Below are 17,478 nucleotides of genomic sequence, written 5' to 3'. Positions count from 1 at the left end.
AGCGCAGCTTCACAGACCTCTTTTCACAGCCCTCATTTCATCCTCTGAATATCGGTCCAAGATAACTTTGATGTCACTGTATTGAGTAACTTGATACAAGAAAAAAAGTGTATCTGTTTGGACTTAAATAGAAATTCATCTCTGTAATTTTAATCTCGTGGCTTCACTTGATTCTGCCTTCAGTTTTACTGGGTTTCACTCTACTAACTTCACACTAGTAACATCAAAATTGGAATTTGAATATACACGTTGATAATAAATCAGATTACTTGGAAAAAGTAAAATATCTATTGCTCTATTTTATATAGATTAAACTGACAATTTGATTTCAGCATTTACATTTTGAAATGGAAATGTTTCACATAGGTTTAGGTAACCTTTGCTTCTGAGTTGGATTGATTCTCCCCTCCCCCCAGTCAAGTTTAATTCCTTTTTTTTTAAATTAATTGCTGTCCTCCTCTCATGAATTAGCATGGCTTGGCTAAGGTGAAGGGATTAGAATGACTTTTCAAGGCATGATAATGTCTGTTTAAAGGAAAGAAAAAGAAAAAAGTCTTTTAACTAGGGCTTAAGACTAATTCCAGCTACTAAGGAGACAAAAATTACTCTAAAGAAGACAATTTGGTTTTATTTTATATGTGCATGTTAACTTGCTTTGAGATCATCATTTTGTATTTTAGGGTATTCTCTTAGATGAAGTAAGATGTTCTTCATTTGTTACTGAAAGGGGACATGGCCTCACTGCAGGAGATTAAAGCTGGAACACCTTCTGCCTTCTGCAGGGATAATCACAGCTCACCTGGCTGTAGCTCAGGGTCAGGGCAAAAAGAGGGGACTTTGTGCTGTTTAGAATTGCCTGTGAATACAATACAGCAGAGGAATAATAAAACAATTGGACAAGATTGAAAGTGAACAGTGAACGTGCATCATATGAAAATAATAAGATGAATGCTCAGAAAAAGAAAGAAAATCTGGAAGGCATCTTTTAGTAGTGAGAGAATTGGTGGTAAAAGAAAAGGGTGCAAAACTATGACTTCTGTTAACTTGCAAAGATTAATACTGTTGTGATTGGCTATAAAGGGCTACATGAGAACAGTTTTAAAAATTAATAAAAACATTTGTAAACGTTTAATGTGGTTTTAATTTTTCATTTGGTATACATATTTTTTTTATAGTTCCTTGTCAGTTATGTTGCTTGGAAGACAGAACTCTCTGCACAAGCAATAAATCAATTCATGCAGCTTTTTGATCTAATATTGTTGCTTGTTTGTTTTGTAATAATATTTTAGCCAGGTAAAATGGTTAAATGTGGATGTTTTAGAATTCAGCGCTTTCAAATTTTTCTCTAAACTTTTTAGGATAAATTGGAATTGTTTCTGGCTTTGTGTTTTGTAAATCTAAATTGAATGTCACTTAAATGTGAAAGAACTGGCACCTTTGATAAGCAGTCCCCATAGCAAACTATTTTGTCAGTAATCATAACATAATTATCAATGCAAATGTAAAGTTTGTTTTTTTAAAAAAATCCAAAACAAACAAAGGAGAGGAAAAAACCCCCAAGCCACACTGTTATACAACTCAAGGAAAAAGTATCCCTACATTTAAACAGAAGACTTTCAATAGTAGCAATAATAATAAGAAAGAACCTTTGGCGTCTGCCCAAGAGCCTGTTGAGAGGGAGCAGCAAATGGCCTGCTCAGTGTGTGGCTCTGCAGAAGTTCCAGGGTGACACATGCCTCACAAGCTGGTCACAATGCAAGGGGTCAGGGGTCATGTTCAAGAGCAGGGTGTTGCTGGATAAGGCTGAGGAAGCAGAGGTGGCCCCTCTGTGCTCAGTGTGTGGGTCTGTGTACTCCTTTCCCGTCAAAGCTGGCCCAGCGCGGCCAAAAAAGCGGTTCCTTGGCAGGGTTTAATGGCAGGATGATGTAGTCTGTTGTGACTAGTGCATTCCTTTCAGGTTAAACTAGGGAAATGGCATTGTGTTAAAATTCCAAGTCGCATGAATGTTTTATTGCCACAGTGCATTTAGCCCTCCAGGGGAGTGTGTGTGGTGGCTGGTGGGGGTGGGGGTGGGGGTGACTTAGAGACTCAGGAACTATCAGAAGAACACTTCCCTTGGAAAATTTTACCCACTAGCATGAAGCTGATTTGCTGTGATGGTCACTTAGAAGGGTTTCGCTTTTTCCTAAACTGTGGCTGTTTAAAGTCTTGGAGTCTGGACAATTAACAGCTGAAGAAAATATGACAAGACACACGCAAAGAGGTTGGGAGATAGAGAGGAGTGCGCCAGAAAGGAGCTGAGCTGCCTTCTTGTGTAAACTGCCTGAGAGCGGGCCCCCTCCCCTGGCCTCCGTCCCTGTCCCCCCTTCCCCAAGGCTGTGTTCTGCTGTCTGCCCGAAGGCCAGGACTGATCTGTTAACCTTGCACCACTGGCTGGGAGGCCGCTGCAGCTCATGGTACTGTATGTTACCATTACTACTCCCTCATTCCTTTTCACTGGCTTTTTTTTTTTTTTTTTTTTTTTAAACCATTTCGTTGTAGTAACGGTTTATATTAGTCAGAGGGATACAACTTTGGAATGCAGAAGATCCGAGTTTAGAACAAAACAAACTTTAGAATGGTACTTTTTATTTTATTTTTTTCTTTTTTGGCATTTGGAAGGGCTAAATCCAACCATGCTAATTCAATTGCAGCCAGAGGTTTTCAGTGTGATTTAAAATCAGGAGTTCTGGAAACGGAACGGTTGAAAGATGCAAGTCATCAGGGCTGTGGATCTAATAAAGGGACTTTGTTTTGAAACCACACGAGCATCTTAAGGTTTTTAGGATATTTTAAGTCTTTGCATTTGTCTCAGTTATATCCATTTTGCAGATTGCTCCCAACCCCTGTTCCTCTCTAGGGAAAACTCTAGTCGTCTCATTCACTGCTGGAGTTGTTTTAGGCTTACAGTTACTGAGGGTGTGTATGATTCGACTTCAGTTGTAATCGTGCGCGTTACATATAACATTTGAACTGACTCAAGTTAATTTATAACAGATTAAAGTGTGGATGTGTGGGACAGCTTTCTAATTTTGTAGTGTGCCTTTATAAAATATTCATGTGTCTGATTTTCACCCCAATGTATAAGAGAAATATATATTATCCTAAGATGACCTAAGAAAAGATATATTAAAAGTAGTTTGAATTCTACTTTTGGACTGCCTTTCTCTTCAGTTTCAAACCTTAATACTTTCTTTGTTTTCATGTTCCTGTCAGGTGTTATTTTTCTCTTCCTTAATAATAAGTATATACTTTGTGTGTGTGTGTGTGTGTGTGTGTGTGTGTGTGCACATTTTAATAACTGCCAAATGGTTACAAGGAAAAACTTGCAGAGCTGCTAAGTTAGTTTTCCATTGATTATCAGTTAGAAAGTCATGTAACAAAAATTTACCAAGACTGTGGCACAGAAAAAGTAAACTGTGAGTGGACCTGTGTGCCCTATTTATTATAGAGTTTTAAATACATGATTTGTATATTTTTATAAAACAATGATTTTTGTCAAGATAGACCTCTTGTTTATAATCTGACTAATGGTATCTGTGTGGTGGCTTGTTCTTTTTAAACATATATATTGACATTGTTTATGGGAAATCTTAAAACAACAAACAATCAGTTCCATGAGAAAATCAAGCTTTATTTATGGACTTGGCACTTCAAATTTTAGGTGAATTCATTAGATATTTTTTTCTTACATTCTAGAGAATAACTACTTCAAGAATTATTTCTTTTTATTCTGTTGAGTCTAGTAACATTATGGTTTTTTTGGTAATTTGTTTTTTAGTTCTAAATATTAAAATGTGATATTTCAGGAGAATATTATGTGGTGGATTTTTATTTCTTTTACTTAACAGCCAATTTTAAAATTAATTATTTTATCTAAATACTAAAAGAAGTGGTTAATGTTGTCAAATTAAGGAGAAAAATTATCAATATTTAGATTATCTAAAATTATATTTGTTATCCTGATGATAGAAGCATTTTTTTAAACTATAAAAAGGATGCTTTACTTATGTTCAGTCCTTTCCAATTGGACTTATTAAAAGTTCCCTTTCATAATCCAGGAGGGGAAGAGTGGAATTACTCCAGTATCATGTCTCTCTAATAAGAAAATTTCAGCTGATATAGGAATATTTCTTCCTATAAAGTAAAATTTTCTTAAAAAATATCATCAGTTGTTCTTTTAGCATTTTTATGCTCCCATTGTGCCAGGCACTGGTGTTTGGCTTTGGAAACTTAGTGGGATAGTGAAAACATTGGTCTAGTTGCAGATTCTAATGCTGTTGTATGTTAGCTTTGTGACTTTGGATAAGTGACTTTATCCCTGACCTTTATTTTCTTCACTTTTAAAATGGGGAAAAGGACATTTAGCTTTGACATTGTCATGAAAATGAAATGAGAAAATGCACTTGAAGTTCCAGTCCATAGTAGATACTTAACAAACCTTAGGTCACCCTCCTTTGACCTGCTCTGTGGCTTTTCCAGGTTTCATCCCTTGAGAAGCTTGAATTTTTGGCAACAGCAGGGTGGGGTGGTGGGGGAGTAAGCTTAAATAAAATGTTTTTAGTTTCTTCATTTATCCCTAGGAAAGGGGGTATTATGCCATCAGCAGATGTCTTTTTTTTTTTTTTTTAAATAAAGAAACTCTGGTGTTATGTATTAGTCTGTGTTTTTACCACTCTGCAAAATTTTCATTAGGTTGATCTTTTTGGATGTCAGAGTGATGCTATTATTTCTGTATTACCAGTTTTCGTACAGGTAGATTAGAAGTAAAGTTGGCAGATCCTGTTGGGTTCTGCTTGCTTTTGTATAATCAGTTCTAATCATTTGCTTGAATTAAAGCTTCCTGTCTTATAATCATTAGCATTTTATAGTAGAGCTTGAAACTTAATTTTGCAAGTTAGACTCTAGGCTCTGTCCCTGGTTTTGTGGAAATTCTACTTATAGTTATGGAATTAAGACCGCACTAAAGCTCCAAGTGTTTACACTTCTATAGAATTAAACAAAACAGCAGCAATCAACATACAAGTATACCTGGGCAATAGTTTATCTTCATTTATAGTCTCCCAGAATGCCTAAAGGGTAGTTAAGGACTTAGGAATTGTTTGTTGAGCAAAATAATGGGCTTTTAAAAATTGTTTTTTAGCCCAGGATTATGTTTTCATCAAAAATAATTGTGTTTTCATGTGAAGTACATTAATATTATTGTAGATGGCCTTTTTTTTTTTGAGGTGGAGTCTCACTCTGTTATCCAAGCTGGAGTTCAATGGCACCATCTCAGCTCACTGCAACCTCCGCCTCCCGAGTTCAAAGGATTCTCTTGCCTCAGCCTCCTGAGTAGCTGTGATTACAGGCACCTGCCACCACGCCCGGCTAATTTTTGTGTTTTTAGTATAGATGGGGTTTCGCCATGTTGGCCAGGCTGGTCTTGAACTCCTGGCCTCAAGTGATCCACCCGCTTTGGCCTCCCAAAGTGCTGGGATTACAGGTGTGAGCCACTGCACCCAGCTGTAGATAGTCTTTCATTGGTATTGTTATTTTGCCTAACATCTAATTTCTTTTAGCCCACCAAAGTTTGGACATACTGCATCTTAAGATCTAAAATAAATATTTGACTTAGTGTTTACTTTGGCCTGTTGGTAAGCATACAAAAATGAAAATTGATGACTAAGAACTTCATTGCTGCCTTTTAGCACACACAGTGTGCTAGGGATGGTAGCCATGGTATCTTATTTATGCTTACAAAAGCATTCATGGAAGATACCCGTATTTTCGTTTTATAGGTGAGGAAATCAAGGCCTAACATCTGTATCCAGCAAAGTTGACTCTAAATCCCTTGCTTTCCTCTTTGCCACATGCTTCATATGTAACTTAAGCTAGCTATTTAAAAAGAAAAGAAAAAAATGTTAGTTGTAGGCCACTGGTTTTATTTCTTTTCAAATTAAATTTTATGAGAAAGCCAATATGTAGAATAGATAAAAATCAGCTCTGTTCTAGATGAAAAGAGATAGAGCCAGAGATCTATCTTTTAGGCCTGTCCTAGGAATCCCTGGATTACTTGATGAGAAAGCCTTGCTTAGGCTAATACTCACACACTCCAGAAAATGAGGCCTAGTGAAACTCTGTTTCCCCATCTGGGACTTGAAGGTTTTGTTTATATTGTGTTTGGAGGTGTTACGTGGAATTCACAGGAAAGGCTAATCAGTATTATTTTATTCATTCATTCATTCATTCTTGAGACAGAGTCTCACTCTGGCGCCCTGGCTGGAGTTCGGTGGCGTGATCTTGGCACACTGCAACCTCTGCCTCCAGTTTTCAAGAGAGTCTCATGTCTTAGCCTCCTGAATAGCTGGGATTACAGGTGTGTGCCACTATGCCCAGCTAATGTTTTTTTTTTTTTTTTTTTTTTTTTTCTATTTTTAGTAGAGATAGGGTTTCACTGTATTAGCCTGGCTGGTTTCCAACTCCTGACCTCAAGTGATCCATCCACCTTAGCCTCCCAAAGTGTTGGGATTACAGGCATGAGCCACCGTGCCTGACTAATAATCAGTATAATTTTGAAAGAGTCTTTAAGAAAGACTGTGGGGTAAATACCACATCAAAAAAAATTACTAGCTGGGTTGCTGGCATGCACCTATAGTCCTAGCTACTTGGGAGGCTGAGGCAGGAGGATTGCTTGAGCCGAGGAGTTTTGAGTCTAGCTTGGGCAACACAGATAAGGTATTGCTCTGTTTCCTGGGCTGAAGTGCAGTAGTGTGATCATAGCTCACTGCAGCCTCCAACATCTGGACTCAAGTGATCCTAAGCCTCAAGAGTAGCTGGGACTACAGTGGTGCTACACCAAGCCTGGCTAATTTTTTGTAGATTTAGGGTCTTGCTATCAAAAACCCAAGCAATCCTCCTCCTCAGCTTCCCAAAGTGCTAGGATTACAGAATGAGCAACCATGTTTGGCCTCATTGTAAATGTTAATTTTCAAGGTACAAATTTTGCTTCATTCATAGTAGTGAAGTAATTTTACTGTGGTCAGAGTCTGAAAAAACAAAGTCACAGTTTTATGTCTAACTGAAGTCTGTGTCTACAGACTTTGCTTCATTTTGAAGGTTAAAGTTTGGGTACTGTTTATCATGTTACATCTGTTAAGGGCATGTATCATACAGGCATGTATGTATAACTGAAAGGATGGAGAAGATAATGTGGATCAACTTAACTGGGACAATGACATCAAAAACACTATTTTAAATATACTGCTTTTAAAACAAATTAACTGACATGGTAATTCTATAATATCTGTGTAAACCAGAAATTTCAGGTTTTCTCACCGAATAAATTTACATTGGGAATTTACATAGCACTTTATTAGAAATATAATGTCTTGGCTGGGCGTGGTGGCTCACGCCCTGTAATCCCAGCACTTTGGGAGGCTGAGGCAGGTGGATCACGAGGTCAAGAGATTTAGACCATCCTGGCCCACATGGTAAAACCCACTCTCTACTAAAAAAAAAAAAAAAAAAAAAAAAAAAAAATACAAAAAATAGCTGAGTGTGGTGGCACGTACCTGTAGTCCCAGCTACTCGGGTGGCTGAGCAGGAGAATCACTTGAACCCTGGAGGTGGACGTTGCAGTGAGCTGAGATCGTGCCACTGCACTCCAGCCTGGATGAGAGAGGGAGACTCCATCTCAAAAAAAAAAAAAAAAAAAGAAAAAAAAAGAAATATGATGTCTCTTTCATGAATATAGTGAGAAGAGTCCAGACCTTTTAGCTAGATTGATCTGCATTTGAACTGATCTCTTTCTTATATGACTTTGTAAAAGTTATATAACCTCTTTGGACCTCAGTTACTTCATTTATAAAATGAGGCTTAGAAATAAATGATGCCTGTGAATTCTGGCACAGAGGGTGAGTTAGACCAACTTCTTCTGTTACTGTTTTAGTTTGGTAGTCTTATACAGTATTCACTTGGTATCTGTTTATCAGTAGTGGCACAGGGTTCTTTATACTTGCATCATGTATATACTTGGCCTTTTCAATTACTAGTTTAAAAAAAGTACTTGTGTTACTCTTGCAGAAGTCTTACTTTTGCAGAAGAAAATGTGGGTGGAGACGAATCTTTCCTTTCTTACTCTTCACTGAGAATCAGTCACTGAGCAGCATAATTCTAAAATCTTATGTGGCTTTTGGGTACTTTATGAACCTTTTTATGGTAACCTAGAAGCAAGGCACTGATTGAATTAATACATTTCCATCAAAGGACTATTCTGTTAGCCTCTCCTCCTCCTCCTCCTAATCCATGCCTGCTTCTGTAAGAGATTTTGTCGTTATATTACTTAGCTCGCCACCGTGAGGATGACAGTTTATAGATGTGCAGGTTATTGGTAAGCTTTATGGCCTTTCTGTCTTTAAAAAAAAGGAAAAGGAAAAAAAAAAAGGCGAACAGCAACAAGAAAATCACTACCCAAACCAAAAATAACTTAAGAATACTATCTTAGCTTTCTGGAAAATCCCATGCTTTATAAATTGCAGAATCTAAACTTTGTATGCTGATTTTAATTTTTAATAGTTTTAAAACTTTCTTTTTCCCCGCCCCACCCCAGTTTTAAAACTTTTTAATACAACTTCTATAAAAAGGATACATGTTCATTGGGCAGATCTGATTAAGAAAACTACAAAGAGAGAAAACTGCCTGGAGGGCTATCACCAAGGAACTGTTAATGTAGTTTTAGTCATCTTTCTTCATTTACAAGTACTCACAAATGTATGAATAGACAGTAGTTACATAAAGAGATGATATTACCTGTATATGTGACTTTAAAAAAACTCAGTGTTATCATAGTTATCTTTCCATGTCTGTAAATTGACATTCATCATGACTGTTTTTTTTTTGAGCTGGAGTTTCGCTCTTGTTACCCAGGCTGGAGTGCAATGGCGCGATCTCGGCTCACTGCAACCTCCGCTTCCTGGTTCAGGCAATTCTCTTGCCTCAGCCTCCTAAGTAGCTGGGATTACAGGCACGCGCCACCATGCCCAGCTAATTTTTTGTATTTTTAGTAGAGACGGGGTTTCACCATGTTGACCAGGATGGTCTCAACCTCTTGACCTCGTGATCCACCCGCCTCGGCCTCCCAAAGTGCTGGGATTACAGGCTTGAGCCACCGCGCCTGGCCCATCATGACTTTTAATGGATTCCTAGTTTGCCATTGTATCATAATTTATTTAATGATTTCTTAGTTTGTGGATTAAAAAAAAAAAACAAAAAAAAGAGTAGTGCTTAAATATGAACGTACTTGCTTGTACGTCAATGTTTATTTCCTAAAGGTGGAGTCTTAGATGTGATATTGCTAGGGAAAGCAATGTAATTTTGCATCACTTAAGAGAGAGGTTGGAAAATCTTTTCTGTGCAGGGCCAGATGGTAAATAGGTAGATGTGTAGTTTCTGTAGCAATTATTCAAGTTTGTTTTTGTAGGACCAAACAGCTGTATATGTAAAGGAATAGGCATGATTGTAATTCAGTAAAATTTCATTTACAAAAGTAGGCAGCAGGATAGCATTTGTCCCAAAGGCTCTAGTTTGCCTACCCTGGGTTTAAAACAAGTAGAAACAGATTTGGGATGAAAATTTATCCCTAGTTTGCTGTAAACTGTTTTTGCAGTTTCTTAGAAATGTGTTTCTATCTCAGGGCAATGTAATGGGCTGATGACTTTCTTTCCAAGTATGTAGCAATTAATACTTAATTTTAAAGAACTTATTGCAGGAGCTTCTCATACCTGCCCTTACTCCTGAAGCCTAGTAAATTTTTTTTTTTTTTTTTTTGAGACGGAGTTTCGCTCTTGTTACCCAGGCTGGAGTGCAATGGCGCGATCTCGGCTCACCGCAACCTCCGCCTCCTGGGTTCAGGCAATTCTCCTGCCTCAGCCTCCTGAGTAGCTGGGATTACAGGCATGCGCCACCATGTCCAGCTAATTTTTTTGTATTTTTAGTAGAGACAGAGTTTCATCAAGTTGACGAGGATAGTCTCGATCTCTTGACCTCGTGATCTACCCGCCTCGGCCTCCCAAAGTGCTGGGATTACAGGCTTGAGCCACTGCGCCCGGCCAAGCCTAGTAAATTTTAAAGTAAGAGGTTACATATACCAGTATATGCTTTTATCATTCTATACTTTTTTTTTTTTTTTTGAGATAGAGTCATACTCTGTCATACAGGCTGGAGTACAGTGGCAATCTCAGCTCACTTCAACCTCCGTCTCCCAGGTTTAAGCAATTCTTGTGCCTGTTAGCCTCCTGACTAGCTGGGATTACAGGCATGTGTCCCCATACTTGGCTTTTCCTTTTTATATTTTAGTAGAGGAAGGGTTTCACCATGTTGGCCAGGCTGGTCTTGATCTCCTGGCCTCAAGCAATCCACCTGCCTCCGCCTCCCAAAGTGCTGAAATTACAGGTGTGAGCCACTGTGCCCTGCCACATTGTATACTTTAGATTTTAGCATATGTCGAGAACTTGTTGGGCAAGGAATGACCTGTTTAATATATTATTATTTTTTATTTTTTGAGGTGGAGTCTCACTCTGTTGCCCAGGCTGGAGTGCAATGGCACGATCTTGGCTCATTGCAACCTCCGCCTCCTGGGTTCAAGCAATTCTTCTGCCTCAGCCTCCCAAGTAGCTGGGGCTACAGGTGTGCACCACCAAACCTGACTAATTTTTGTATTTTTAGTAGAGATTGGTTTCACTACATTGACCAGTCTGGTCTCAAACTCTTGACCTCATGATCTGCTCACCTTGGCCTCCCAAAGTGCTTAGGTTACAGGCATGAGTCACTGCACCTGGAAACCTCTTAAATTTACATTGCAGGGAAGATGATGTTTCCCCACTTCTAGAAGGTTACTTAGAGTCATGTTTTAGAGATACTCAGAAGTAAACTGAAAGGAAAGTCCACCAAGAGGAGAAGAATCATTTCAGCAGAAATATACCACAGATCAACAGGGTGACATTGAGTTAGTTACTGAACCTTAATAGGCTAAATTATACTCAGGAAAATGCTCTGTGCATAAATAATAACCTTTTTGCATATTGAGTTTCTATAAAACAGGAATTATTGGCCCCTACCTGCCTTATGGGTGTTTGTTGAGGATCTGCTGGAATAGTGAAATAGTTAAAATCACTCTATTTGTAACATTGTATCACCGGTGCTCTTATGAATTTTAAGATATTTATTTATTATTTAGTATGTATGTGTTGACTGTCTGCTATATGTAAAGCAGTATGGCGAGTGCTGTTGGGAAGTACAAAGAGAAATAAGAAGTAAGTTAGTTCTTGATCCTAAGGAGAGAAAAACATGTATTTAAAGTTCTGGATCGTGTAGTGCTTAGAGCCTTAAGGAACGTAGAGCGCTTGGGACAATGAGATCCCTTTCATCCAAGGGTATCAGGAAATTTTATGGAAGAAGTGGCATTAGGAAATGGGATGTTTTCCAAGGGAGAATACAGGGGAGGGTATTCCCGAAAGAGCAGCATGAGAACGATTTCAGGTTAGGAAAGTCCAAATCAGTGTGCAAGAGACATAAAATAGTCTAATTAGAGTGTCTATCAAGCATTTTTCACGAAGAAGAAGATAAAGCTGGAAAAGCAGGTTAGAGCTAGATTGTAGAGGGCCTGGAAAGATCTGTAATTGGTAATTGGTGGGGAGCTATAAACGTGATCTAGGAGAATGTGTTTGACAATTGGAGGGATGGTGTATAGCACTAGTTGGCAAGTGTGGGATGATAAAGTCGGGATCATTGCTTAAGGGTTATTACAGAGGTCTCAGCATGTACTTGTTAGAAATATTCTGGAAGGTGTGTGGGGGACAGCTGAGGGGATTGAAAGGGCAGAATGGAAGGCTGTCAGAACTGACTAGGTTTAGGAAAAAGAAGAAGGCTTTAATAGTGATGTGCAGTTCTGAGTCTTTGTTAATGGGATTATGGTAATAACATTGAAAAATATAGCAAAGTCCAGGGAAAGCTGTAGTAAAGAAAGGAGAGCAGGGAACCTATTTGCTGTGCTTGTTTAGCTTGAGATGTTAACTGGATACTTGTAGTGGGAGTTTGAAAGTGCAGGACTGAAACTCACATGAGAGGTAAGGGTTAGGGATTTAGGATCCCTGTTCACATGGAGGTAGGTGACAGATGAAACTTGGGAAGAGCTTCACATCACTAAAGAGAATGCATGAAAGAGAGAAAATATGGCCAAATGATGTGGCTCACACCTGTAATCCCAGTACTTTGAGAGGCCGCCGTAAGAGGATCACTTGAGGCCAGGAGTTCAAGACCAGCCTGGGTAACATAATGAGACCCCCCCCGCCCATTTCTACTGGAAAAAAAAATTTAGCTGACAGGAATCACTCGGGCCCAGCAGTTTAAGCTTCAGTGAGTCTCAGTTTCATGCCACTGCATCTCAGCCTGGACAACAGAGTAAGACCCTATCTCAAAAATAAAAATAAAGAAAAAGAAAATGGTATTTAAAGCATTACTTATCGTTAGGTAAGTCAACTACATAAGTAGCTCTGTCTTTTTATGAGGCAGATAACAACAGCAACAAAAAAGCAAAAAATGTCTCATGTATTTTATCATTTATAAAGCATTCTGTTATCCACTAAGCTTCTCTTCTTAGCTTCTAAAGCTACTAGGTTTCAGGAGTAAAGTATGTTCAGTTTGGAAAAAAATATTTTTATAAGATCCCCAAGGAAAATATAACTCCCTTTTACTTTATCTTCTCTCCACTTCCTGAGAACCCCAGTAACAAAGATGTTGCTGGTAAGAGGGGTTTATATTCACTTTCTACCTGTCTGATACAGAATACTGCAGCTTTTCATCTCCCCTAGTTTTCACCCCAGTTGAGATCCATGCATTGGGGATGGGGATGGGGGTATTCCTTAGAAAAAACTTTGTATGCTTTTGCACATTTTTCTCTTTTTGGTCTGGGGTCCTCAGCGGGCTTGGAGGGGAATTGTGTAGTACACAGTATGACTTATATTTGACTTGAGAAAGTTCTTACTGTATGGAACAGCAGGACTGAATCTGCTTTCTCATTTCCTTTCTTCTCTTAACATTACCTGTGTTCTGGCTTTGCATGCAAAGAAAACCATGTTGATTCATTGATCTTCGACATGCTACATTATAAGCTTTGGCAGAAGGTAAAGGCTCCCCTGGCTCCCCTGTTTAGAGCAGCAGGAATTCCTCTGGTCTGTTGGTACCATCTGTGGCCTTCCTTCAGGCTCCGTCTTCATAGTAAGTCTAACTCATGTCAAATGGGGCAAAGTGCTAGTCCAGAGTAATTTGCATCTCTAGCCAACCGCTGTGCATTTACTCTAGTGCTAAAAGCCCATTGTATTTGTGTCTTAAACTGTGTATGCTACTTAAACATTAAAAAAAAATCATAATTGGTTTAATATAGGTGGTTCAGTGGGCAGTCTGTGAAGTTAAATTTTGGGGAGCTACTACTTTTTCTTTCCCTTTCTGATGCCACAACACATTCTTCTATCATATTTCATTCAAACTCACTATTCTGCTTTTTTCTCATACATTTTTCAATCACCCCTTTCCCTTCTGTGTTAAATTTAGGGAGAGAGGAAAAACCCTTTTGATTTGTTACATTTTTGTGCCTCTGATGAAGTAAAAGCAATTTAGATGGATATATTTTCTTCCTAAGTAAACTCCTTTCTAAAAAAATGCCACATCCTCCCCCCAAAATAAAGCATTCGGTAGCTTGATGGTCATTACTTGAAGGCAGCCTTTTTCCTCCTTAGAGGTAAATGCACCTTCTTTCTTGATTGCGGTGGAAAGCTAGGAAGGGAGGCTGGCTGGAGCAAACGCAGTGGCTGAGTTCAAGTTGACCTGGATCATTTTAAAGTGCTTTTCATGTAAATGCTGCAGTTAATCTCTGTCCCCACATCATTTCTTTCTAATGTTTGCAGCAGATGTGGAGTTGGCCTTACCAACACCACACTGCTCAAGTTGCTTGCTCATTTTGGCTTTTTTTCATAAGCTTTTCCTTTCCTGGCTTCCTTTCTTTATAGAGCGAGATGTTGGAAGATAAGGGTTTTATGCCCTGGTATATGCTCCTTCTTCCTTCTCTCCATTGTTTTAAGTTATATCTTTTCTAAAATGAAGTGATCATCTAGAGAGCTTTTGCCTTACGGTTCTTTTTTGGTTTTCTAGTTTATGTGGGCTAGTGAGCCTCAAACTTTAATGCTTGTCAGCATCACGTGGAGGGCTTGTAAACACAGATGAGGGACTCTCCACCTCCAGTTTCTGTCATAGTGGGTCTCAGGTGGGGCGTGCAAATGAGTTTCAGACATGCTCTCAGGTGATGATCACAATGATCTTTGGCCAAAGAGCATGCCTTGGGCACTGACCTGGGCTGTTGGTTTTGTCTGTCACTTTGCTGCCCACCCCTCCCACAGTTGGGTTCTTCAAATTTTATTTATGCATGTTCTCTGGAAACTCTTTACTTTTTAATAGTTTATAGGCCAAGCTGCTAGCATAAGAGAACTCAGGAATTACCTTATATTTTAATTGTGAAAGCATTGGTTGCAGGAGGGGCAGATGTACTGCTTCTTGCCACTCCTACCCCCTCACCTGCTAGTGAAGTCTTTTTTTTTTTTTTGAGACTGAGTCTCACTCTGTCGCCCAGGCTGGAGTTCAGTGGCATGATCTCGGCTCACTACAACCTTTGCCTCCCAGGTTCAAGCATTCCCCTGCTTCACCTTCCCAAGTAGCTGGGATTATAGGTGCATACCACCATGCCTAGCTAATGGTGCTAATTTTTATATTTTTAGTAGAGACATGGTTTCGCCATGTTCGCCAGACTGGTCCCAAACTCCTAATCTCAGGTAATCCACCCACAGCGGCCCCCCAAAGGGCTGGGATTACAGGTGTGAACCACCACGCCTAGCCCCCAGTGAAGTCTTTGACAGTTCTTCTGAGCCGACACTTTGAATACAGCATCCCTCTAGGAAGCCTGTGAAAAGTTGATTGAGTTGATCCCTGGCCCCTAAGTGAGACCAAGCTACTGGGTCTATTTTTAGTTTCTCCAGTTGCTTGTAGTATTCCTTTGGCCCTTGAGGCTTGCTTTCCTTTCCCCCATATGGCTTCCATCATGGTCTCAAAAGTTCTCTGCCCTCATTGGATTGGTATGCCGCGGTGCTGCTTTGTGGGCTGGGGACAAAGTAGCGTTTACAGATACACTGTGTACCCACTGGGAATGCTTAGGTGCTTTACATGTGTCATCTCTTTCAACCTTGCCAACCCTGCACAATAAATGTAAGTATTCTCATTTTACAGATGTAGGAAACAAGGCTCTGAGATAAGTAAGTGAGCAACTTTACAAGATACTGCAGTAGAGATTTGAACAGAGGTCTAATTGCAAAGCTGGAACTCTTTTAATATTACCTGTCTTTAAGATAGCTGGAGTTGAGCATTGAGGAAAGTAAGTTAACCTGGGTGTGGCATACTTGAAATTGCATTTAATGTCAGTTGTCAGACTTGATCATGTATTTTCCCATAAGCAATAGTCTGGGGTGTTCAGTTTCCAAAATAATGGTTTACAAGAATGATTGCAAACCAATAGAAAATAAAAAGTACAGAATAGAAAACTAATTCTGTACTCTTCTATTTTCTTCTTCCTCCTCCTCCTCCTCCTCCTCCTACTCCTACTCCTCCTCCTCCCCCCCTCCTCCTCCCCCCTCCTCCTCCTCCTCCTCCCTCGTCCCTCCCCACCCCTTTTTTTTTTGAGATGGAGTTTCGCTCTTGTTGCCCAGGCTGGAGTGCAATGGTGCAATCTCAGTGCACTGCAACCTCGACTTCCTAGGTTCAAGTGATTCTCCTGCCTTAGCCTCCCAAATACCTGGATTATACCACCATACCAAGCTAATTTTGTATTTTTAGTAAAAAAGGTGTTTTCTCCATGTTGTTCAAGCTGGTCTCAAACTCCTGACTTCAGGTGATCTGCCAGCCTTGGCCTCCCAAAGTGCTGGGATAACAGGTGTGAGCCACCATGCCAGGCCTACTTTTCTTTCTTACATATAAAAACTTCATGGATGCGGTGGCACATGCCTGTAATCCTAGCACTTTGGGAGGCCGAGGCAGATGGATTACTTTAGGTCAGGAGTTTGAGACCAGCCTGGCCAATGTACAGAAACCCTATATCTACTAAAAGTACAAAAATTAGCTGGGTGTAGTGGTGGGCGCCTGTGGAGGCTGAGGCAGGAGAATTGCTTGAACCCGGGAGGCAGCAGTTGCGGTGAGCGGAGATCGCACCACTGCACTCCAAACTGGTGACAGAGTGAGTCTCTGTCTCAAAATTAAAAAAAGATCCCATCCATGAATCTGGTACAAGTAACTTCATTCTCATTTTCTTCAATGATAAAACCCAGGCAAAACAAGAATTGCAGGAAGTAGGTGAAATCTGTCCAATAGTAGGATGTTTTTCAAGTAAAGCATTAGCAAAGTCATTGAGAGAACTTTGTCTTTATTTCATTTCTATCAATTTTTATCAAATGTAAAGGGAGACCATGGTGATAGACCTCAGTTTTCTCATTTAGAAATGAAAGGAGTACAATGGAAATTTCTCCCCTTCCTTACTTGTCTGATGTGGGAATTAATAAATACTATGTGTAAAGCCCTTTGAGCACTCTGGAAGAAAGATTCTATGTAATTTTAGCATTATTCATAGTCCATTAGGCTCCTCAGGGTGTCACCAGGGAAGAGAGATTTTTACCTTTTATCCCATATTTCACAGTATAAAAGCAAGATATTTTTGTTATTGTTTGTGGCTGTGAAAATCTCCTGCAATTGTACCTGCAGAGGTGGCTCCTATCACAGAGCCCAGGGTACTGTTCTTTGGCAGCTCACCCGAGAGGATCAGTTCCTGAGGAAGAGCAAGAGTGAACTCAGTGAAGTAGCTCCTGGTGCCTGTGAGGACATTGTGCCTGCCGCATCCCCCCATCCCCGGCGTCCCCCCACCTCCATTGTCATCGTTTATGTCTCTCAACCTGTTGCATAACAGAATCACATACTGGTTGACTCTTTTCCATTTTCTTATCTTATGCGGATCCTGTAGTTCATTGCTCTGGATTACCTCAGAGGAGATCTGTGTCTCCTTTAGGCACTGGCACCTGTTCTACCTAGTTCTTCTTCTATAAAATATTTCCCATCCTTATCATATTCATATTGATACAACCCTGCCTCATCTGAGGCCTCTGTAACAATGAATGTGTTTCTGGTCATTCCATATTTGAAAATGGATACTGTGTTTTATGTATGTGTACATATATATATATATATATATATGTTTGTATGTATTTGAGACAGGGCTTCACCCTGTCACCCAGGCTGTATAAATACTGTGTTTTTTGTATGTATGTATATACTTATTTGAGACAGGGTTTCACTCTGTCACCTAGGCTGGAGTGC

The 17,478-nt window shown here is 39.6% G+C and overlaps 1 protein-coding gene across 6 annotated transcripts in view; it reads left to right on the top strand.

The window, feature by feature from the left end:
• BNC2 (basonuclin zinc finger protein 2) overlaps positions 1–17,478 on the top strand; it is a 450,289-nt gene that overhangs the window by 165,552 nt on the left and 267,259 nt on the right. The window contains exon 1 of one of the 6 annotated variants that reach the window (XM_074394878.1): positions 2,079–2,456. The exons of the other annotated variants lie outside the window; for them this stretch is intronic. Coding sequence (XP_074250979.1) covers positions 2,454–2,456 — 3 coding nt within the window. The 5' untranslated portion in view covers positions 2,079–2,453. Of the gene's footprint in view, positions 1–2,078; positions 2,457–17,478 lie in introns of those variants that run through there. 6 annotated transcript variants of the gene reach the window in all.

Source organism: Saimiri boliviensis, chromosome 2, assembly GCF_048565385.1.
Source record: "Saimiri boliviensis isolate mSaiBol1 chromosome 2, mSaiBol1.pri, whole genome shotgun sequence".
Classification (NCBI taxonomy): Eukaryota; Metazoa; Chordata; class Mammalia; order Primates; family Cebidae; genus Saimiri; species Saimiri boliviensis.
The sequence above is the reverse complement of the archived record's forward strand: the minus strand, read 5'-3'. Positions and strand labels throughout refer to the sequence as shown.